Source organism: Hakea prostrata, chromosome 1 (assembly GCF_041222555.1).
Source record: "Hakea prostrata isolate BN-2017 chromosome 1, UWA_Hpros_2, whole genome shotgun sequence".
Classification (NCBI taxonomy): Eukaryota; Viridiplantae; Streptophyta; class Magnoliopsida; order Proteales; family Proteaceae; genus Hakea; species Hakea prostrata.
Window position 1 is genome coordinate 18,210,748 of NC_142600.1, and position 23,917 is coordinate 18,234,664.

At 41.4% G+C, this 23,917-nt stretch overlaps 1 protein-coding gene across 9 annotated transcripts in view; it reads right to left on the reverse strand.

The window, feature by feature from the left end:
- LOC149028025 (TatD related DNase) overlaps positions 1–23,526 on the reverse strand; it is a 34,698-nt gene extending 11,172 nt beyond the window's left edge. For 5 of the 9 annotated variants that reach the window (XR_016175495.1, XR_016175493.1, XR_016175494.1 and 2 more), the window contains exons 1-10: positions 23,389–23,526; positions 23,249–23,269; positions 23,040–23,140; positions 22,863–22,929; positions 18,257–18,300; positions 18,091–18,171; positions 5,191–5,261; positions 4,972–5,082; positions 4,274–4,356; positions 1,085–1,301 (exon numbers count right to left, since the gene is read on the reverse strand). Coding sequence is in view for 6 of the 9 variants with exons in the window: in XM_089167954.1 (XP_089024080.1) it covers positions 1,085–1,301; positions 4,274–4,356; positions 4,972–5,082; positions 5,191–5,261; positions 18,091–18,171; positions 18,257–18,300; positions 22,863–22,929; positions 23,040–23,140; positions 23,249–23,269; positions 23,389–23,410 (818 nt within the window). In the remaining 3 variants the exon portion in view is untranslated. The remainder of the gene's footprint in view (positions 1–1,084; positions 1,302–4,273; positions 4,357–4,971; positions 5,083–5,190; positions 5,262–18,090; positions 18,172–18,256; positions 18,301–22,862; positions 22,930–23,039; positions 23,141–23,248; positions 23,270–23,388) is intronic. The other 4 variants (XM_089167974.1, XM_089167983.1, XM_089168000.1 and 1 more) reach the window with 4 other exon arrangements.
- Positions 23,527–23,917: the final 391 nt, after the last annotated feature.

Consider the following 23,917-nt stretch of genomic DNA (forward strand, 5'->3'; position numbering starts at 1 on the left):
TAGTACACATTGGAGTTTTCCTAAATCATCTCCACAATTATCAGGTATTCACTTTCTCTTTCTCAATTTTCCCCCTCTCTCTCTCTCTCTCTCTCTCAATTTTTCTAATATTCTTTCAGAAAACCTTAGAAAATCACAAAGGCATGAACCAATTGATTTTTTCTTTTTCAATTTAGTTACTGGACTAATTATTTTTTCTAACATTATATTGAAGTAATTATTTAAGTAATATGTATTCTCTCTTTCTTTCTCAATTCATATTTCTCTCTATTTTTTCTGTTATTCTTTTTAGAAAACAACGACCTAATTGAATTATTATTTTTTAAATTAAATTATTGAATTAATTGTTTTCTAATATTGTATATTTGTATAGTTGTATTGAACTAATTGTTCTATTAAAAAAAATTATTGAGATAATTTAACTAAAATATGATAAAATAATCCAACAATGCAGTGGCTTAATGCTCGCTCAATAGGGAGGAGATTCGGACTTATTATTCGCCCCCTCCCCCCCAATGTTTGAACTTGGCTCCGCCCCTAACTCCACCAAGATGTCTCATAACATTGACAAGTGGGAAAGATCCATATTAAGTAGTCTCTTAAATGAACTTGGTCTAATATTGGCTAAACTCGGCCACCATCAAGCCTTCTCCAATCCCTAGATGCCATACAAGAGAGGACAAAACAGCATGCAAGGTATTGGAACAATTATCTAAAATGTCCAAAACCTTTACTTAACCTCTAGCCTAGCATATTATGGGGTGTGGGGTTTACGACCTCAAACCTTGTGTATGATGATGATGAAATTAGTCGTGGGATGACAATAATGATGGATCTGAACTAAATGATATAATGTATATGACAGGCCAATTTTGTGGGCAGTTAAGCTTAGTAAATACCCAATGAATTAGATAACAATTACAAGAATTGCACATATCCTGATGAATGTGGTACAAATAGTTACTGGGTTTTCTTAATGGAAATCTAGAAAAGGAAAAAAGAAGAACAACACATCCATATGAAAATGAATAACAGAAAGACGAAGTCAACTTATAGGCTCCAATGAGAAATAGTTTCCACTTACCTAACTAAACAAGGCTCGTTGCGACCTTTAACAATACAGTTTGGATCATACTTATCTTTCTTCTTAGAAGACCACACAGATTTTACCAAATTGATTCCAGCATGTGTATTCTTGATTTCACAGTATGGTGAATCTGTCTCTATCATCATTCTTTCAACAGGAATGCCCCTTACAACATCAAGGTTTTCAACTGTTTTCAAGGAGCAACCATTCACACCTATTTCACACCAAAAAAATTGATAAGACAGAATAGGGAAGAATAAATGAACCAGAGAAATGTGTAAATTCTTTTTCTTTTTTTTTTGGGGGGGGGGGTGTTGGTGGTTAGAAATGTGCAATATACCATAACGAATTTTGCAGAACAGCTAAGTAACAGCCCTTTTTTTTTTGTGGGTGAACAAAACATAGCGGTTCACTCAAAAGATCTTGATGACATGCGGATAGTTTGGCTGGAACTAATGCGCAATACACTTTCCATGCGGCAATTCAAACCTTATATTCCTTAAGAAGTTTTCTGTTTTTCTTGGGGGGCTTGGTGGGAAGGCCACTTCTTCAAGCATGGTTTCTCCAAGAAAACCAAAGATATTCAAGGGAATTTTTTATAGAAGTGCAACACAAGGTTGATTAGGTTGATGTCGGTAAAGGAATCACACTAAGGTCGAATGTTTCATTGCGAAATATGTCACATCAAGACCTTAGTGTGTTTCCATGACTCCATTAGGCTTTGACATGTGAACATATGACCTTTAGGTCTAGTTGCGACAAAGAATTCCCCACATCAACCCAATGGAAAACTCTAACCTGCCACTTTGGAGATACTTCACCACCCAGGAAGAGGCCTTCCTAAGCCGGACAGGAACAACTTCTATGGGAGATCTACCCACTCAATAAACAGGGTGTGCAGAAAACCAGAGCCGCAGACAAGGGAAATTCCCAAATTCAAGAGAACACAATTTCTAGAGGATCAAGAATTCACATATTGCCAGTGATGAACTGGGAGACAACTCTATAAAATGCCATCCAGGTCTGCTCCTGAAATTTAAGAAAAGCTGCTAAGAGTGGGATGCTTGAACAGGTTTCCAGGACCAGCAGATCAATACCAGGAAATTTAGCTACCAGAGTGAGCTATCTTATCGAAATAATGCAATGGTACAGTGATAAATGAAATAATCAGGAATCAGATTCTAGATTCATGAATCAAAAACCCAGAAATCTGGAAAGTGGAGTTCTATGGATCTTCAGATATCGATTGGAATATGAGTTTTGAAACCAGAAAACTAAATCAGACTTGGAACTGTGAAAGGTAATAGAAGGAATTTTAAACAGATGATCAGAATCACTAACAAACTAGGGGAACAGATTAAGAAGATGAGAAGGAATAGTGTACACAGCTATAAAACACGGAACTGAAAAGGACATCAGTCTTAGGTAACAGTTTCGAGTCTATCAGCGATGCCAACGTAGAGATCAACCACCACAACAGCACCTATGTTGGTTGACAACGAGTTTAGAGGCTACTGGTTTGTCAGAGTCTTTTGGTTTAATGAGGAGCACCGCCCATAGGTAGTCTTACTGGTTTATTTAGGTTCAGTTTGATTCTTTTCAGTTTTTTGTGGGTTAGTTTGGTTTAGTTGGTTCATTTTTGGGTTGTTTCAATTTAGTTGGGTTTTGGGTTGATCCATGGGTTATAATTCGCTCGTGGATTATTTTCACTTATGTGTACTTCAGGTTTCTAGTTTTGTAGCAGTGAGTCATCTAGGGTTTCTTGAGGGATTTTAAATGTAGGGTTGGGTAAGGTTCTTTTTATAAAAAGGTATTGTACTTTACATGGAAATGAAAGAAAAGCTATTGGAATATTGAATGAAAAAGAGAAAAAAAAAAGACTTTCTTGTGCACAAAAATTTCCGCCTCTCTCTCTCTTCTCTACCTGGCAGTCCTCTACAGCTTTCTTTCTTCTTTCCTTCTTTATTCTGTTTTCTTGTTTTCTTCTCAGTGTGGCAGAACCTGCTGCTGTTCTTTATCTTTTTTCTTGTTTCTTTCTTTCTTTTCAACTGGGCAAAGATCCAGCTATCTTTCTTTTTCTTTTTTTTCTTGCCTTTCAACTTTAGCTATTAGAGGATGGATGAAGGGATAGATGGTTCAGACTCCCAGTCAACTAGGCCTCTCACCTCACACTGCCTTGCACAGTAACTGTGGCTTATAGGTAATACAAAGTTTATTCTCATTCGTTCATATCACAGATTTGTTGATACAGACCCTACTTTAACAGAAACCGAGTTCCTTCCTTGCACGGAAAGAAAATCCTTCTACAATCTGATCTTTCTCTAACATGAAAACTAAATGTAAAGCAATCTAGCTAATCAATAGAATACAGTCCTAAAATTAATGACAATAATTACATGAGAGAAATCAATAAAAGTAAAACCTAAATCTGTTGAGGAGAAGGGTAAAGGATGACTGCTCTTTCTTTCCTGGGGTGCCCCCTTTCAGTCTAGGGTTTCCTTGTTCAAAATCCCTTGAGAAATGTGGATCTCTCCCACTTCAAATCTCAAATGGTTAACCTGAAATCTCTGAGGAGATGAAAGGTTTCCTTTGGTCTCCCTTTTTCACCCCAAGTTCCTTTAAAAAAGGTGGGGAAAAAAGTTTCTTCCAGGAGAACCAAAGGGAAGCGATGACCTACCACTACGTGAATAAATGTATAATGTATCCTCCGCCAGCTGATAAACCTCCTCAAGCGTTCTCTAGGCAACTGGTATGGGGTTCCACTAAATTCAAAGCGATTCTCCCCGAAGAATGTGTGGTTTATATATACATATTTGTGTGTGTGTGTGTGTGTGTTTTTTTTTTTTTTTTTTTTTGGGGGGGGGGGGGGGGTTGAAGAATCAACCCGGACAGGTTATTGTTGGTTTCTCTCAACAACCATAGATCTACAACTAATCGCAGTTTGAATGATTACAGTACAGGTTATATACCAACTGCAGCCTACTTATGTTGTAGACAATCTCTTCAAGTGAGACCCTCCATAGCCCTCCAACTTTGCCTATCAGACTATTCTTTGCAGACTGAAAAAAATTCCAGAACAAAGTAGAAACTCTAGGACAACTAATACAAAGAACCTATAGGGACGGAATGGATTGTTAGCACCATCATCAGGGAAAAAGAAAAAAAAGGGCGGGGTGGGGGGCTTACCCATGAATAGATTAGTGAAGGATAAGAGCTTATCTCGATCTTCTGCACTCCCAGTGAAGGAATGCACAACTCCTGACCTGAACCTGTCAAACAAGCAAAAAGGCAAATTGTACTCTCTATTCACATCAACCTTACATAGCATAAGCAGGTAAAAATTGGATTCCGAATAGCTGCACACTTCATCCAGGACTTCAGAAGGATCAAAAGGATGTGGCTTTTTTTATTTTATTTTTTTTTTTTTGTTTGAGGGGGGGGGGAATAAAAGCAGACTGTTGATGGATTGCCCAGCCTGAATTTGTGCATCAGAAGCAACATTTTTTTGGGGTTGAATTCATCACAAGCAACACTCAAATATAGTTAATAGACTGGGAAATGTGGTACACAAGGCAACTAGATCCACTTCCAGATTATATCCCACTTGGAAAAATAGAAAAATATGAGAATGACATCCAGTACATCCATTTTGGCAGGCAATATAAACCATCCCAATGTACAAAATGAACATCTACATAGATAAGTAGATTAGATAGTTGGTATCTTGAGACCAGATTTATTTTGATCCAGATCACTCTGAGGCTTGTCTATAAAATGATGCACTATAACATCCTGCATATGAATCCTTTGCCTTGATATCATCTTCCAATGATAATCCATTCAGTCTGAATTTATGCTGCAGTTTATGGATATCAGAAACTAACCTCTCCTTCTTCTGTGCCAGAATCTCACAGAAATCTTCAGCAGCTGCTCGCATGTGAAGGAACATAGGTAGTTTCATAGCATCAGCTAATTCGAATTGCTTCTCGAAATACCTAGGGTTGACATATTAAAGGGCAAAAATATGTCAAAAGAGCACTTAGTTGTACTCTTAACTAAATTAAATAATAATTCCAATAAAAGTTCACAGTTCCTGAACTTACTTTTTCTGAATTTCAGAAGGGCAAAACTGAAGCCTGTCATAGTCTAACCCACATTCACCAATAGCCACCACCTGAATAGCATAAATTTTGCAAACAGAAATATGAAGCATATCTTGAAGCCAAGAGAGTAGCCAGATAACTCATACTAACACCCTGAAGTCAACTAAAAAGCATAGGCTAAAATTCATCTTGCAATAAGAAACTAGCCATTCAACTTGAAGCAAAGGAATCTGAGTTCCCCCTGAAAGTTCAAATATTGCAGGATTTCATGACCCAGAAGAATGGACTTTGATTAAAAAAGGGTGTATCCATTGCACAAGCCTCCCGCCATTATGGGTCAGAGATAGTCATAGCGTACACAGCCTTACCCTGCTTCACAGAGAGGCCGTTTCCCAGCTAGAAAACCACAACCACAAGGTCACAATGGAGCAACCTTGCTATTGCACAATGCCTGCCCTCTAAAATGCTCCTATCGTATACCAAAGAAAATTATACATACTGAGATCTAAACTTTACTGAGTTCAAAGAAAATTATGCATCTTGAAATCTAAATTTTACTGATATATAACACCTACATGTACAGTGGCTCTTCACATAAATTTTAACCCCTTCCTAGCTATTCTGCAGCACAAGTAGCTACGAAAAAGGTTGGATGTACCCATGTACAAAACAGCTTAACATTAAGGTAAGAATAAATCTCAGAGAGTCTTTCAGTAGCAAACAGTGCAACAGAAGACTACATGACAAGTTTAATTTAACAAGAGCAAATTTATATCATTCCCCTAAACTTAAGACTCTATTTACTAAACTCCCCTACTCTAAACTTCCACATCTGATTCCCCCCAAAAAACCACACTCTCATCTCTTCTTCTCCCTTCATGTCTTTAAATACCCATGTTATGCTTCTATTTTTCTAAGCCAATCAGTTTCTCTTTTTCAACTTGAGCTGGTTCAAACTTATTACTTGAACCACTGAACTATCCTATGTTTTCTCAAAAACTGGAATCAACCCTACCATCTACTTGCCTCTTCAAATCTTCTCGAAGATGGCCGTATACTTTTTCTCTTATTTTTCTTTTTTCTCAGATGTGTTCCAATCTTCTCATTTTACTGACTGATTGAGCGCTCATGCCAACCCTTCCACAATGGGAGGCTCAATCACAAAAAGGAAGAAAAATTAAGAAAACAAAAAAAATAAAGAAAGGATAAAAGTTCAAAAACCCTAACTCATGGAAAAATATTGAAAAAAGTCGGATCTACCAATCAGGGAATTGAGGAAGTGATGAGTTAGAGAAAGACCATACGAACATATAATGCATCTAAGTAGCTTAGTCATTTTGTCGTAGTAGCACGAGAAATTGTGGTATACAATGTACCCATTTGATGAAGAAATCCCAAAGTCTAAGCCATTTTCTGTTTAGTAGCAGTTGCAGGAAAATTGTGGCGTATCCTCTAATGAAGAAACACAAAGTGGGGGCCCTTCCCGGCCCCCCCAAAAAAAATTTTTTGGGGGGCCTTTTGTTTTTCTTGGTGGGGTTGTGGGGGGGGTTGTTTTTAGGGGGGTTTTTTTTTTTTTTCTACACCTTTTGTGGCGCCTTTTTTTTTTTTTTTTTTTTTTTTTTGTTTTTTTTTTTTTTTTCTCTTTTTTTTTTTTTTTTTTTTTAAATAAAAAAATTTATTTTTTTTTTTTTTTTTTAAAGGGGGGGGGGGGGTTTTTTTTTTGTGGTGGTGGGGGTGTTGGTGGTGGTGGGGGGGGGGGGGGGGGGGGTGGGGGGGGGGGGGGGGGGGGGGGGGTACGCCAGGTATCAAGAGTCTATATTCGACAAGGAAAGCACTCCCAAGGAAACGATTGACAGTTTGAAGAGTGAAGAGAGTCCTGTCGTTTTCAGCAGAGTCCTAGTGCATTCAGGCGACTGGCAAATTTGAAGCATGAAGAGTCCTTCTGCGTTAAGGTTATTAGAATTAGATTTAGAGAGTCAAGAGTCATAATACATCTAGGTTAGAGTTACATTACGGTTAGGTTTCTTTTGAAGAGTCCTACTCGAAGTAGGCTGATTTTGTTAATTAATTCGATAGGAATGTAATTGCTATAAATAGGGGGGAGGATGAGTAGAAAGGATATAGAGAGAAGTTTATGTGAGAGCCATTGCTCTTGGGTAGCCGTAGGAATCACCTACTGCTGGTAGATTATATTGTTTCTTATTCAACTTTTATTCAAAGTCTCGTTTTTCTTCTTGAGTTATTCCACCTTGTTAAGTAACCTCATTCGGGTACCTAACAAATTGGCATCAGAGCCATCGATTCTAGGGGAATGGTCAAGAGTCGAATGGAGCAGAGGGTAGAGGAATTGGAAAGTATCGTGAAAGAGATTCAAGGTCAAGTGGGACTCCTAGCACAAAACATAGAGAAAGGAGAAAAGGCCAATGACGAGTTTAGAGATGAATTAAGGTTCATGTTATCGCAAGGAAAATCAGCAGAGATGCATACCTTAATGCCGGAGGTGACTAGAACCGATGGAGTTCCAGATTACAGCAAGCGTACAATCGAACCAGAGAAACCGAGAGACTTCCTTCCTAGACATCTTGAGATGCCAATTTTCACGGGGGAAGATCCGATGGGATGGATCGCACGAGCTGAAAGGTACTTTGATCCGTACAAACTCAGCGATGAAGAGAAACTCGAACCGCAACCCTTTGTTTTGAAGGTGCAGCACTAGGATGGATACGCTTCCGAGAACCGCAGCAGCCATTGTCATCATGGAGAAACTTGAAAGAATCAATGATCTATCGATTTAACTCAAAGACACCTGAAGACTCCCCAAGAAGCATTGATTAATCACAAGCAAAGTGGAACGTTTGCAGCGATATAGAGAAGGGTTTGAGAAATTAGCAGCAGCAGCCGGAGCGGTAGATGGAGAATGGTTGAAGGGGGTGTTTTTCGCTGGTTTAAATGAAGAAGTAAGGGCTGAAGTTCGATTATTTGGGCTCACCAATTTGGGCCAAATAATGGACCTGGCCCAAGCCGTGGAGGACAAAAATGGAGTGGGGAAAAATAAGAAACCTCTTTTGGCCCAGCCCACTCAATCAGCCCAAAATCTAACCTCACGTGTTATTAACTTCAGCCCACCCAACACCAATATTAAAGGAACCAATACGGTTCAGGGAACCGGAATGAACCAAAGCTTTAACGGTTCAGTTCGGCCAAACCAAATAAGTGAACCCGCGTCTTCCTCTTCACAATCTCGACCTGCAACTACAGCTGCGACGGGGAGCTCAGGACGCTCACGTTGGTTATCCCAGGAAGAAATCAAAGATAAAATGGACAAAGGGGTATGTTTCAGGTGTGACGGCCCATACTCCAAAGGCCATCGATGCCCTCTCGAAGCAACTAAGGTTGCTGTTACTCCACGACGATGATAGTCCGGGAAGTTGCAGCAGCGGAAGGAGTGATCAATGATGACGATATGGAGCCGGTGCTTGAGACGGAACTCTCGCATACCTCTTTGGTGGGGATCGATTCACCACACACACTGAAACTAACGGGACAAATAAATGGCTATGAAGTCATCATTCTGATCGATTGTGGAGCAACGCACAATTTCGTCGCTCAAGAGTTGGTGGAGCCGTTGGGATTGGAAATCCAGAAAACAAAATTTCAGGTTGCTTTGGGCGATGGGACGATTAGCAAAGGTACGGGGATTTGTCGACAGATTCCGATTCAGCTAGGCGGCGAGGTCTTTGTGCAAAATTTTTACCCTTTCAATTTGGGTAGCATTGATATAATCTTGGGCGTAGAATGGCTGCAGACACTAGGGGAAGTACGCAGTAATTGGCGCTTGAGAACCATGAGCTTTGAGTGGCAGGGACGACCCGTGAAACTAAATGGGGATCCAACCTTGCTGCGATTAGAAACAACATTGAAGAGTGTGCTACGGTCGGTTCAAGCGGTGGTGATGGATATCGGCTACAACCTCAAGCATCCCGTCGGAGATGATATAGAGGTACAAGAGAGTACAAAGCAGTGTCACATTTATTAACCGACTTTGCTCAATTATTTGCTGAACCAACCGAATCGCCGCCAAGAAGGAAGCAAGACCACCGAGATACGGTTAGCCGAGAGGAGTAACCCACCTAATATTCGACCCTATCGTTACCCACATTCTCAAAAGAACGAGGTCGAAAGATTGGTACAGGAAATGTTAACAGCAGGATTGGTACGACCTAGTGTGAGTCCTTACTCCAGTCCAAGATCGTTGGTTAGAAAGAAGGATGGCGGATGGCGTTTCTGCGTGGACTATCGTGCCTCGAATAAACTCACGAGTTCCGACAAGTTTCCCATTCCTGCAATTGACGAACTGTTGGATGAGCTAGGCGGAGCCACAGTGTTTACCAAGCTTGATTTGAAAGCAGGATACCACCAAATTAGAATGACGGAAGGTGATGAAGAAAAGACGGCTTTTCGTACACATAATGGGCATTACGAGTTCCTGGTGATGCCGTTTGGGCTCTCGAATGCTCCAGCCACATTTCAATCACTAATGCATGAGGTATTTCGAGAACACTTGCGAAAATTTATTTTGGTGTTCTTTGACGATATTTTGGTGTATAGCAAGACCATGGAGGAACATGTGGCCCATTTGCGAACCACCTTTATACTTCTCACACAGCACCACCTTGTAGTCAACCGAAAAAAATGCATGTTTGGGGTTGCTACACCTGGAGTATTTAGGACATATCATATCTAAAGACGGAGTCACGGCGGACCCACGGAAGATTAAGTGCATGGTGGAGTGGCCCCAACCTCGCCAATCTTAAAGCCTTGCGAGGGTTTTTAGGATTAACCGGGTATTACCGCAGATTCGTCCGAAATTATGGTAAAATTGCCGCTCCACTCACAAACTTATTGAAGAAAGATGCATTTCAGTGGGGTAACGAGGCAACGGCGGCGTTTAATGCCCTCAAGACAGCCATGACAACCGTTCCAGTATTGGTGACGCCAGATTTCACGAAAGAGTTTTTGGTAGAGGCGATGCTTCGGGTTTTGGGCTGGGTGCGGTTTTGATGCAAGAGGGCCATCCCATTGCCTACTGGAGCCAAGTGTTGTCCCCTCGCGCACAAACCAAGTCTGTCTATGAGAAAGAACTAATGGCAATAGTACTTGCCATTCAAAAATGGCGTCATTACTTGATGGGGAGACATTTCAAAGTACGAACGGATCAGAAAAGTCTGAAATATTTGCTGGAACAGCGCATTGTGGCTACTGATCAACAAAAGTGGGTCTTGAAACTTTTGGGATTTGATTTTGAGATATTGTATCGTCCGGGTAGCGAAAACAAAGCCGCCGATGCTCTCTCGCGAAGGTCGCAGGATGATAAGCAGCTTTATTCGATGACAACAGCAACTTGGCAGGAAAGTGAGGGACTAGATACAGCGGTACACGCCTCGGACCGTTACCGGAAGATCGTTCAAGCCTTTGCTGAAGGGATCCCAGGACTACCCCGACTACCGGCTTCAAAAGGGCACCTTACTCTATAAGAATCGGTTAGTCATCCCCGATGGGTCACCATTAATTCCCAAATTACTTTCGAGTATCATTCTACCCCATTCGGTGGGCATTCGGGGTTTTTGAGGACTTACGGGCGATTAGCAGCTGTGGTATCTTGGGTAGGAATGAAGGCTGCTGTCCTCGAATTTGTGGCTAGTTGTGATGCTTGTCGTCGCGCAGTAAATATCAAGCCATGAAACCCGCTGGACTCCTTCAACCACTACCAATTCCAGATCGCATTTGGGAAGACATTAGCATGGATTTTATTGGTGGGTTACCCAGGACTAAGAGTGGAGATACCGTGCTTGTTGTAGTTGACCGGCTATCCAAGTACGCGCATTTCATCGCTCTTTCACACCCTTATTCCGCCAAGGATGTGGCTATCTCGTTCAGCAAGGAGGTTATCCGCTTGCATGGGTTCCCTCGAACCATCGTCTCCGATCGAGATCGTGTCTTCCTTAGTAATTTTTGGATGGAGCTTTTTAAATTAGCGGGTACCAACCTCAAGTTCAGCAGTGCCTACCATCCTCAAACGGATGGTCAAACAGAGGTGGTAAATCGCAGCCTTGAAATTTACCTACGATGTTTTTGCGCTCGCCAACCGAAGGACTGGATTAATTGGTTACCGTGGGCCGAATATTGGTTCAATACGACGTTTCATTCAGCCACAAAAATGACTCCCTTTCAGGTTGTGTATGGACGAGACCCCCCCTCTCTTCTGTGTTGGGAGGATGGTCGATCTAAAGTGGATGAGGTTGATGTGTTCCTCCGAAAGCGCAATCGGGTGTTGGAGGATCTCAAAACAAATCTGCGGGTGGCCCAAGATAGGATGTGCAATTCCGCGGATTCAAAGCGTAGGGAAGTGCATTATCAAGTGGGGGATGAAGTTTTTCTTAAGCTACAACCTTATCGCTTCCAGAAACTCGCCAAACGGCCCAATGAGAAACTCAGCCATCGCTACTATGGGCCGTACCAGATCATTGAGCCAGTGGGACCAGTCGCCTATCGTCTACGTTTACTCGATGATTCACGGATCCACCCGGTGTTTCACGTTTCACGATTGAAGCGAGGCTTCGGGGCAGCACATTAAGCCGCAGCCGCTTCCAACTTGTTTGCAGGGAAATGGCGAGTTGCAGCTCACACCCGAAGCCTTGCTCAACATTCGTTTCTCTACTCAAGGGTTGCTGGAGGTTTTGATTCAATGGAAAGGACTGCCGCCTTGTGAAAATACTTGGGAATCTTATGCTGAAATACAGTCCCACTTTCCAGATTTTCACCTTGAGGACAAGGTGAAACTTTTGGAGGGGAGTATTGATAAGCCCCTGATATCAAGAGTCTATATTCGACAAGGAAAGCACTCCCAAGGAAAAGATTGACAGTTTGAAGAGTGAAGAGAGTCCTGTCGTTTTCAGCAGAGTCCTAGTGCATTCAAGGAGCGGGCAAATTTGAAGCATGAAGAGTCCTTCTGCGTTAAGGTTATTAGAATTAGATTTAGAGAGTCAAGAGTCATAATACATCTAGGTTAGAGTTACATTACAGTTAGGTTTCTTTTGAAGAGTCCTACTCGAAGTAGGCTGATTTTGTTAATTAATTCGATAGGAATGTAATTGCTATAAATAGGGGGGAGGATGAGTAGAAAGGATATAGAGAGAAGTTTATGTGAGAGCCATTGCTCTTGGGTAGCCGTAGGAATCACCTACTGCTGGTAGATTATATTGTTTCTTATTCAACTTTTATTCAAAGTCTCGTTTTTCTTCTTGAGTTATTCCACCTTGTTAAGTAACCTCATTCAGGTACCTAACAGTATCATTTGATTTCAGGCAAAAAAATGGGGGGGTTTGGCCCAAAAAAAGTTGCGGGGGGGGGGGGGGGGGGGGGGGGGGGGGGGGGCCTTGGGGGGGGGGTTTTTTTATGGGGACAGGGAGAGAAAAAAAATACAACAGTAAAAGCCAGAAAAAATCCACTCATTTCTGGTGAAAAGCCCTCAATTAGTATTATTGAGGTATCTGAAGTCTGAAACTCCATCTCCACGAGTTGTTTCTCTGGAGAATTCTCCCTGCAGACTAAGGTAACTGTAAGAGAAAAAAGAATGGTTACTAGTTATTACACTCGTGCATATCATTTGAGCTTCATTTTATTTCTTTTAGTGCTATTTCTTTTCTTTTCTGTAACTGGTTTCTTGTTCAGTTCGAGTGCTGTGGTTCTCTGAAATATTGAAGCTTTTGAAAGATGGCACTTCAGGTGTTCCATTTTGTTTGTGGTTCAAGTCTTTTGAATGTTTTCCGAGGGAGGTTTTGGGGTTTGTGGGCATTGCCTGTGGGGGTTGATCCCAGTCTTTTATGAAGATACAGGATAGTTCAATGGTTCAAGCATGAACCAAATAATGTGAACCGATTCAAGCCAAAAGAGAGATACGGAGAAGGTTAGAAAAACTAAGGGGTAATTTGGGTACATAAAATATCAAGGCAGAAGGAGAGATGATAGTTTGGTTTTTTGGAGGAATCAGATGAGAAAGTTTCAGTAAGGGAGTGATAGAAATCTGTTCATTTAATAACTAATCTAGGACCAAAAGATTCAGTAAGCTGAGCTGAGATTAATTGTAATGAAGAAAGGAGGTTGAATGTCAATTGCATGATTAGATGTCAATTGCATGATTAGACCAGTGGCTAATTCAACAGGGTAGGAATCCCCAAGCGAATAGAGTTGAGAGTGGGACATACCAGATGAGAGTCGGGAGGTACGATCTCTTATCTGTCATTTCTTGGACTAGTGAATTGACCCCATAGGGCCATTAAGGGCCTGCAAGATAACATATTTAGTACTATTTTTTCCATTGGGTTCTCAGTACCCCAAGAGAAAATCAAGATTTGTTTATCAACTAAACATCAATTTTTTTTCCCCTAGAATTAAGCAGGACAACAAAAAGTTAAGAATTATTAAAAAAAAAAGCTCCTTGGGACTTTTCCATTCCAGAAATAGAACAGAGAAATAAGAGGATGGTAGTGGACGTGGACGTATCAGCCTATCTCCACGGCTCTCTTCTCCATGAGACACTACCACCACCTCCTCTACCATGACCTGATCCTCCACACATCTGCCACCCCTCCTTCTCTCCACCATTACCACCACCAATCTCATTGTCTCTGCCTTTGCCTCTGCCTCAAACACCACTTTTGCACTCCTACAACCATCATCCTCCACCACCACCACCAACAACAACAACAACAAATCCACCTCCACAGTCACTACTTTCACTGACGTCACCAATATTTCCATCAAACTTCGCATGCAATGGCATTTTGGAATTTTATAAAAGATCCAGATATAGGAATTCCTACAAATGACAAATGCATTTCTATTTCTTTTCTGACCTGAATTTACACCTTACCAAATACATTTTTCTGTTAAGAAACTTGGCCCTGTCATAGAAACAGCAAAATTTGCATATGGAATAGAAACACAGAAATTCCTCCAGCCTCTAATCGGCCTGGAGGAATTTGCCTACCTTTCATGTTAATCTACCATACTGGCAAGGCCTTGATAAATTAGTAGGTCAACCCTTCTTTTTTTGTGGGGGGGGGGGGTGGTTTTGGTTTGGTTCCATATGGCAACCATCAAGGAAAACTCCGGAAGCACTATACAGGCTTTTTGGAAGAAAAAAATTTCTGTATAGCATTTCCCTATAAATTTGAAGCGAGGGTTTTTTTTCTTCAAAGTGCAACCTGAAAGGGGTGTCAAGACAAGTAACTGCATCCCTCTTCTCCATTGATAGTGAAAAGCAGATCCCATTTCACCATGCATGTAGGCAATCTTGCTGAACCACACAAATCCTTGTGTTCGGTAGCGTGACTGTTTTTTGCATTCTCATTATTTCCTGAATCATTGAAGTCTCATTTCTATGAGGACATAGCAAGTCAGATTCTGTAGGTATGAAACTCTGTAGGAGCTTTACCAGACCATTACGTCTGAATCAAATCTATTTCCAGTATACATTGACAAAATTTAGCCAATTCCAGCCTGAGATGTATTAACCAAGTACAGAGATATAATTCCAATATTTGGAAAATATATGTCAAGATGTAATTTGAACATTCATTGAGTCCATAGAATATTTTGAATTAACCATAAAATATATAGCTCTAACACACTAAGGATGGTCTGAATCAAATCTATTTCCAGTATACATTGACAAAATTTTAGCCAATTCCAGCCTGAGATGTATTAACCAAGTACAGAGATATAATTCCAATATTTGGAAAATATATGTCAAGATGTAATTTGAACATTCATTGAGTCCATAGAATATTTTGAATTAACCATAAAATACATAGCTCTAACACACTAAGGAATATATAATTGCATTATCGCAATACCAAAGTAATGAAAATGGCAGAACATCGAGCACAATTCATAAAAACTTAACATAGCAGCAATCGGCAAAACCATAGACTACAAATTATCTCTACTAAGCAAAGCCACAATATATAAAACCAAACAGCAAAAAGGAAATTTTGAATAACAGCCAAACATAACCTTGGATGAGGGCCAAACTCAGGTCAAGTATAGTTCAGAAATGGTGGTTTACTAGCCCAAAAAAGAAAAGAAGTTCCAGAATTCAGAAACTACCAAAAGAAACTCTTCCACTTGGCCAATCAGTAACAAAAACAACCAATGGTCAGACAAGGAGATAAGTCCAATCTTGCATTGCAGCCAAAAGGAGGAAAAACAAGAAAGATGGAAGCTCTGTTTGGATTCGACATATGATGCAGACAGCAACAGCAGAGTAGAATCTTCACAGGCGACATACTAACACTGCTTCAAGTTTCCAACCACCTTGGTCTCAACTGGCTCCTCTATCTCCTTTTGGCTTGACCCTTGGCATCTGATGGGTATTCTCTATAATATCTACAGTCCTCGCACTGTCTATGATTCCCGCATCCCCAAATCCTGCCTCCTCTCTTCATCATTAATGCCTGCAGATCCCCCACTTCCATCTCCCCTTTGAGTCTCACGCAGCTATGGACCTCTCTTCCCCCTCCCCCTTCACAGCTTGACTCGTAATTGCCTTCCTCCCCTAGGATAGAAGTATAGAACCATTTGGCTTACATTCCCATCCTCAGCCTAGAACCTCACCCACGCCCATTCCCAGCTTGTGCCCCGGTTGCCCTTGGTAATGGTTCAACAGTCACATTCCCTGTCACCACCTTATGTTTTGGATATCCCTTAACCTCTGCCTTCCTACACAATCTTTTCTCATTCACTGCCATATCCCTTCTAATCCAACTACGCTCTTTCATTTGAATGGCTCATTAGACTTGGACCATCTCTGTTTTTCACCTGCCTCTTCTCCCGTTTCTCTGGGGGAAAGCATCGTCCTCCATTTGGCACCACTCTAAACGTTCTTTCGGGTTTGCTCAGGATTGGACATAGATCTTGAGATCCTTCTCGGGTTCCTCTGTTTGCTTCTTGTTGCTTCCTATCGGTAAGTTGGTTTAGGGTGCCACCATTCATCACTTATGGTCAGAGCAAAACCTTAGGAGATGGATGTCCAACTTTAGATCTTTGGACAGATATAGAAAGCCATTTGCCTCCACGTCTCCTGTAGGCTTCAGTTGTTGCCCCACTGTCGATGATACCCCAAGGAACAGCCTCATTGTTGTTACCTAGGGTCTAGGTTGTACCTCTTGGTCTTCCTCTTGAAGGTTGATTCTCCACCCAGCACAGGGTACTGCAAGGAACACCAAAACAAAGTCCTAATGAGACACCCAAATCAAAATAAGATGGATGGCAATTGTTCGCTGTTCAATACTCTATACCATGTGTCAGTTTCAGAACTACAATTACCACAATAACAACTGGAAGAAGAGAGAGCAAAACTTCTACCAATTAATTGGGAAAATATCTTAATCACCCATTCAGCAGTAATGGAGAGCGCTAAATTGCTTATAACTTACGTATGGATAAGACCCTAACAAGTGAAGATATCACTTGTATACCCCTGAAGTACCAACTCCTGATTAGATGATGTAACCAGGGTTGAGCCCCCCCTAAAATTGGGCCCACCCAACAAGGCATTCAAAGCTGGCTGAATATCCCAGGGGTATTTTGGTCATTTTTCAAGCCCCTTTTTGGGGCTAAATATGGGTCTTAATAGAATCCCCTCGATCCAAGGGTCAAGGATCTATCTTTGTTTGTCTATTTGAGTCGGTAGTTTAATAGTTACAATCCACTTAAGTTAGTCTTGAGTTGTTAGGATAGAGTTCCCTAATTTTAGAAACCTTATCTTAAAGTAGTTCTATTTTTAGTTAAGTCTTAATTGAGTAAGTAAATGGATCCCAATTTGGTAAGGATTCATTAGTTGAGTCTAGGATGGTTTGTGGAGGCTATAAATAGCCTATTCTTCTATGTAAATTTTCAGCTTGAGTTATGAATGAAAATTGATCGAGAATTGGCTGTGAGAGTTGTGGGAGCCCACGGGGTGAACTGCGGCTGGTTTTGAGCTGTTGTATCTGCAATTTTCAAATTCCTTGTTCTTCTTCAAGCACTCAAGCAATCATTCCAGCACTCAAGTTTTGAAGCCTCCATCATCAAGTCCAGCAACGTCCTTCAAGCTTCCAGCAGCCCAAGTAAGGTACAACGCCTTCCCCACCAATCTCAACCCCCTTTCTCTGTTTGCAAGCTTCCCCACCTCCTCCTGCACCTTGCACAACCTCCCCAACCCCCTTCCTCCTTCTTCCCTGCAGCACCCAATCCCAGCCCCTTTAGGACTCATTAGTTCCCAATCCAAAACCCCTCCATTCTACCATCATTAGAATCACAGAAACCCCTAGACATCATTCCTAACATTAGTTTCCCCTATGCAGCCCTATTTTCTGGTTTTTAGAAATTCCTGCAATTCATCTTCTTTGAGTAGATTTAAGAAATTCCAGGAAACCCCAAAACCCCCAAGTTTCAGGCCCTACTATCTGAAGGTAACTTCTGAATTGCAGAAGTGTCAATCTTAGATCTGATCTGCAAAACCAGCAACCTAGACCATTCCCTAACCCTAGCCAAATCCCAGTCAACCTAGGATTTGAATTTTCAAGTTTGAATTTTGAAATTCAACAAAATTCAGACCTGTTTCACCAAATCCAACAGCCTTATAAACCGTAAAACCCTTAGCCAAAGCCTCCCGAATTGAGTGCTGGTTCCATTCTAGGAGATCCTAATTATTTAACCCAAAACATACGGTTACATCATTAGAATTGTAGCATCCAATTAGTTTATTGGACAAGTGCCTATGGCTGAACTAAAAATTTATAAGATACACTAAAAAATCCAGAAGGGTACAACTGTAATAATGAAGTGATTGCATACTTTTCCTTTCTCAACTCCTTCCTTGGCCAGAGACAAAAGTGCCTGAAAATGTTGTTCTGGATCCCCACTCTCATCGAATTCCTGAATAATATAAACAATGTCAGAGATGCAGATTCTATTCTGGATACAAAAACATGTCAGGATATGACAAATGAAGAGAAGTCACCATGCATCTGGTGGGATGCACCCCAACTGTACAGAAAAGCCTCCCTGCAATAATCAAGAAGAAGAAACTGAAAAAAAAATAAGGGGGGGAAACAAATAGACCATGGCATACACTAAAGAAAACTAAAAGGAAGTACGGTTCATCCAATTAAGTGATCCAACCAACTATAGGATAAAAGATTAGACCACAAATCTGGTCCCATGTAGGTAAACTCGTTATTATTAAAGATAAATCGTTATTCCATCAACCAATTCAATAAAAGTAACATGACAAGATGTTAAACCAAGATCACACAAAGTGTCCTTCGGGTAGGTTGCACATTCAGCAACTTAGTTAAACCTCAGAGCAGATTGATTATTGAACATTTGATAGTTCTATAATAGCAACATTGTTTCTTACAGATCATACCAAAAGGAAATACACATAGGAGCCACATGTTCCTAATCTGTTTTCCCCTCTTTCGCCAATTTACTTGCACCCTACCATGCAACATTACTTCTCTTGATAAGCTAAAATGGAACATCATCAATTTATATGGACTTCAACAGAATTGTTCTTTACCAAAAAAAAAAAAAAAAAACAGAATTGTTAGGAAACACACAACCTGAAGGGTGAAGAAGCATATAAAAGAAGTGTAAACCTACTAATGCATAGCCCCTATAGATTTCCCGACTTTCTTTTTTCCCTGTCAAAAGTCAATATGAATAAAAAAACCCATGCCTATTTTGATCAAGAGATCATATGATCAGCTGATGGTTGTCCATAAAATGTGCCTATTGCATGCCTGCATATCTTAGCAAAAACCTCATTATTGCTCCACTCTCTTAGATGTTTTTTTTTTTTGGATGAATAAATAAATGTATTAAAAAACAACGACACACTTACAACATAGCAGAAATAAAGCAAAGATTAAAGAGCACTAACAATGCAACATGGGCAGGACCCAAAGAAGATGGGCCGAACAAGGACCAATGAGACTATTTTGCGGATTTTTTCTTGTTATTCTTTTTCCAGAGGACTTGAGGTCAACCAAGAAGTCGTCTCCAAATGGGTTGTGCCCCTTAGTAGGGCGATTACTCCTTCTACACTCAACACAATCAAGGACATGCGTGGGGGGGAGAAAGAAGGATCCGAATCGAGCTCGGTAGGGAATGAGTCACACGCGGAGCTTGGATTGAAGGGCATAGGCCCATGGGCCATGGGGCCCAATAAGGAGCACTTAGGGGAGGGTAAAATGGGCAGGATGAATTGATCGTGAGAGGAGAGAGGAGGGGAATTAGGGGTGTCGGTGATATCATCTTTCAAAGAGTCATTCACTGAAATAGGAAGAAGGAGAGGCGAAGATGGAGAGACAGAGGTTTCAGCTGTAAGGGTTTCATGGAAGAGGAAAGGTGCAATTCGAGGAGCAGGGGAGAGAAGCGACGACTCTTGGAGGTTTCCGATTATGGAAGAAGAGCCCTCGGTATCTGTGGAAGAAGCAGGACCCCAGGCTTCAACAGGGGTAGCAAAGTCTTCGGCAGCAATAAAATGGCAGAAATCCACAGAGGACTTTTCAGCCAGGTGAACTATGCAAGGAGTTGTCTCTGTTTGAGCAGGCTTTGGCCTAGTTCTACATCTCCGGTAAGTGCAGGCTACCAGCGGCAAGCGACAGTCAGGCGAAACTTCAATGGAAGAAGAAGGGCCAAGTTGCTTGATGACGGCGGTGATTTGGGAAGCAAAAGATAAGGGTGAAGGGGCTGGAGTTTCATAGGGCTTAACATGAGAGTTTTCTCTAATTGGAGTAGAGGTAATTTCTCTAAACCCAGTAGAGGGAAAAGGGACTTGAGCAGCAATGACGGTAATGGCTTCGTCAAGGACATGAGCAGCAGTAGGGCTAGCTTGGTCTTGAACAACGACGATGGTGGTGGCGATAGCCTCTTCAAGGTGCTTGGCAGCAATTTTGCTAGAGGTTTTAATTGAGCAATTTTCTAAGTTGTTGATGATGGAGCTATCAGGAATCGGCATAAATTCTTTGACGGTTGATGTTGACGGAGCATCCAGGGTAGCGGAAGAGCAGGAGTTAAGTCTCGTGGCCAAATCTCCGACAAGCAATGCATTTGGAAGGAACCCAGTCATAGACAATGACTTGACTATAGTTGAGACCATTATGATCAACCATGGAGATGGAGGATGGGAGAGGATGAGCAGCAGCCACTTCGACATAGATGCGATCATAGGATAGTCTTTTGAAGTTCAAAGTTTTATGGTCAGAGCGGAGAGGTCTTCTGATGGTAGATCCAATGTGACTGAGGCACTCAATGTTCCAAAATTCTAGAGGGAGACCGGGGACATTTATCCACAGCGGAATTGTGCTGAAATCGACCGTGTTGAGGGGCATTGAGGGGTATCAAGGCCGGAGGAAAATAGGGATTTTCTGACAAATCAAGGGGAACCCTCGAGAGCAGGGGCTTTGCATTAAAAGGAATGGAAATTGAAGGGAAAGAAGCCAACGTCGAGAACGAAGAAGTCTAAAGAGTCAAAAACTTTCCATTGCTTAAATAGGGAAGTTTTAACGATGCCTGGAGGGGGGAGGAGGGCCAAGAAATTGTCCCACAATGATAGATTGCCAAAGAAGGATGCCCTCCTTGGTAGTATAGGCAAGGCAATGAGCAACAGAGTTAGTCAATGAGCGAGCAGTGGGGATGAAAGAGAGGTTACAGTCATTGATGGAGCTAGAGGTTGAGGGGGTGAAGAGGGAAGTCCAGGGCTTAACAGGAGAGGTGGAAGGGGGTGGGTCAGGGTTGAAGGATGGGGACAGCGGTTCCTCGAAGGGATCAGAGGGGGAGTCGAAGGATTCATGGGAGGCCATTAAGCATCTCTCAGATGTTACTAATGTCATCATGCACTTTAAACCAGAGAATAGTCTCAATCTATCGGATCCTAAAGTCAAGTTCAACTGAATCCAGAAAGATCATGGTAGATTCTTGCTAATTGAAATTGAGAGACAGTAGAGAGAGAATAACCTGAGTTCAACACAGGACAAGAATACAACAACAAGAAGAAGAAGCCTTGTCACAACTAAATGGGGTTGGCTACATGGATTCTTGCCTTCCAATCAGCTCTATTTGAGGCCGTGCTGGGTACAAGGCCTAGGTTATGCATACCCTTTCTTACAATTGCTCTTAAGGCTACCTTAGGTCCCTAGCTCTCTTATTTCCTTCAATCTGGATTATATCACTTCTCTGTACCCGGCCATTTACAAGCCTCTGCTCAACGTAGCCGTACCATCTCAAACGACTATCCCGTAACTTATCACTTATCAAAGCTACTCCCAGACCAGCTCTAATATGATCATTCCTTATCTTATCCTTCCTAGTTTTGCTACTCACCCATCATAGCATCCTCATTTTTTGCAGCATTGAGTTAATCTATATGATGCCTTTTACAACCCAACACTCTACACCATAGCTGGTCAAACAATGGTCTTATAGAACTTTTTCTTTTAGCTTTAAAGGACTGCATTGATACACAAGACCTCAAACACACCTCTCCACTTCATCCACCCTATTTTAATTCTTTGTGGAACATATCATCCATATCACCTTTTTTATTTATCATTGAACCAAGGTACCTAAAACAATCGCTTTGAAGAATCTCCTTATCATCAAGTTTCGCCACTTCATCGTCTACCCGATCATAACCAAAGTTACGAATTAGATATTCTATCTTTGTTCTACTTAGTTTAGCACACAACAAGCATTTATCATGAAAGTCTCAAAAAGCATGTAGAAAAGATCAATGAGCGAGGACAGCCCAACGAGTCCGTATCTGTTCACCGCACACTACCACCCACCCCACAGTACCCCCCACCCCCACCACCATACTATAGGGGGTTCCTACCTTGTAGGCTTTTAGAGGTAGGTGTCCTACTTGATTCTGTGGTGGAGAGAGTGGGAGCTGATCCCAGCTGAAGCCCAACAGTTGAGTGTATAAACTCACCACAAACTGGTAGTGACATGTTGGTAGTTCAATAAGCACATGGTTATCTATAAAAATTTCAATATTGCTATAGTTAACTACAAGGTCATGGTGCGATAGCTATCCAACATTGATTATTTGAAGAAATTGGCAATCTCCAATTTTGTTTGTTCCTTTGAAAAAGTAGTTCAATAAGGCCCAGGAAACCGAAGCCCTCTCATCAGTGCCCTGTTGAAGCAATCAAGCTTTATTGTATCAGTTACTTCACCCATTTAAATTAGAAAGGGGAAATGAACTTGGTGGCTGTCTTAGCCTGCCTCACACAGTACTTTTGGCAACATGGGTGAGACAATAATGGATTGCAAGCTAGGGTAGGTAAAACATTTCAAACATTTCTGGATATCCATCTACGCTCATGAAGTGGTTCTGCTTTGTGGTACCTCTGAGCCTCTGATTGATAACAGATTGATTACACTGAACTATTGTTTCAAATCCTATTAACCACTCCTTCAGAAGGTATCAAGGTGGTGATATAACAAGGGAACCAGTGCTGCTCCGATCATTCAATTAGTTGCATTTTCTCATTCTGGTTTAGCAAATACAACTAATGACAATGTATGGGAGACGGGAATAGAGCAAGTCAACGTACGAACAATACCATCGGTTTCTGATATAGCCAAAGCTTCCCTTGATTCCTCCAGCGACCCACCAGTGACCTTGCCATGCAAATTGCCGAAATCTTAGACAATATAATTATACAAACAAAACCAATGTACGAGTCGTGATTCGTAACTAAAAGATGGAAAGCGGTGCCGGCTGGACTTACGATAACCCGTTCAACTCCAGCACTCCAAGCCCTACTGAGAACAGCTGGAATATCAGCAACGTGATAATGCTTGCCATTGTAGATCCCTTTGAACATACTATCTGTGCAAAATTTTCTTTTCAGCTTCTTAAGGAATAAAGACATTCATCAACACGAAAACAAGGAGAAGCATACGTTAAAGAACTTATGTGTTCGTTGTATTGCCTGACCTGTGAAGTTCACCGCTATATCTTTCCGATAGAAGGAAGGCACAGAGGGGAAATGGTTAGATAGAGCCCATAGCTGAAGAAACAAACAGTACAGCTTGATAAATTAAAAATGCGAAAGTTGCAGAGGCAGACGCGCTTGCCTATCATCCGAATAGTCGCCATGGTCCTGCGTCTAACGAAGTTGGGAATGATCAGTGATGGAGTAAGCGAGAACACAATTTAATCGGGTAAAACTTGACCCCAGAGCCCAGAAGCAGCTTGTCCGGGTCCCAGCGAACGAAAGGGGAAGCGGAGGGGTTTTTGGTTTTCTTTTGCGTACGGTACCTCTTTTTATGTGCAGCATTGAAGTCACATTATAGGAGTCCGGATCAGATCCACATCCTCTCTAATTTCTTTTCTTACAATTCCCTGTAGTTACCCTCATAGGATTGTGCCATGTGGCATTTAAGTAATCCAAAGATTACCTAATTTAAACTACATTTATATTTTATTTAAACCCACCCATAAATTTGAATGTTATTTAAATTATAGTTTGTTTGGTAACCTTTGGATTACTTAAATGCTACATGGCACAATCCTATGAGGGAATTACAGGGAATTGTAGGGAAAGGAATTACAGAGGATGTGGATTCGTCCGGATCGGCATCGTCTCGAAGCAAAGAGTGCTCC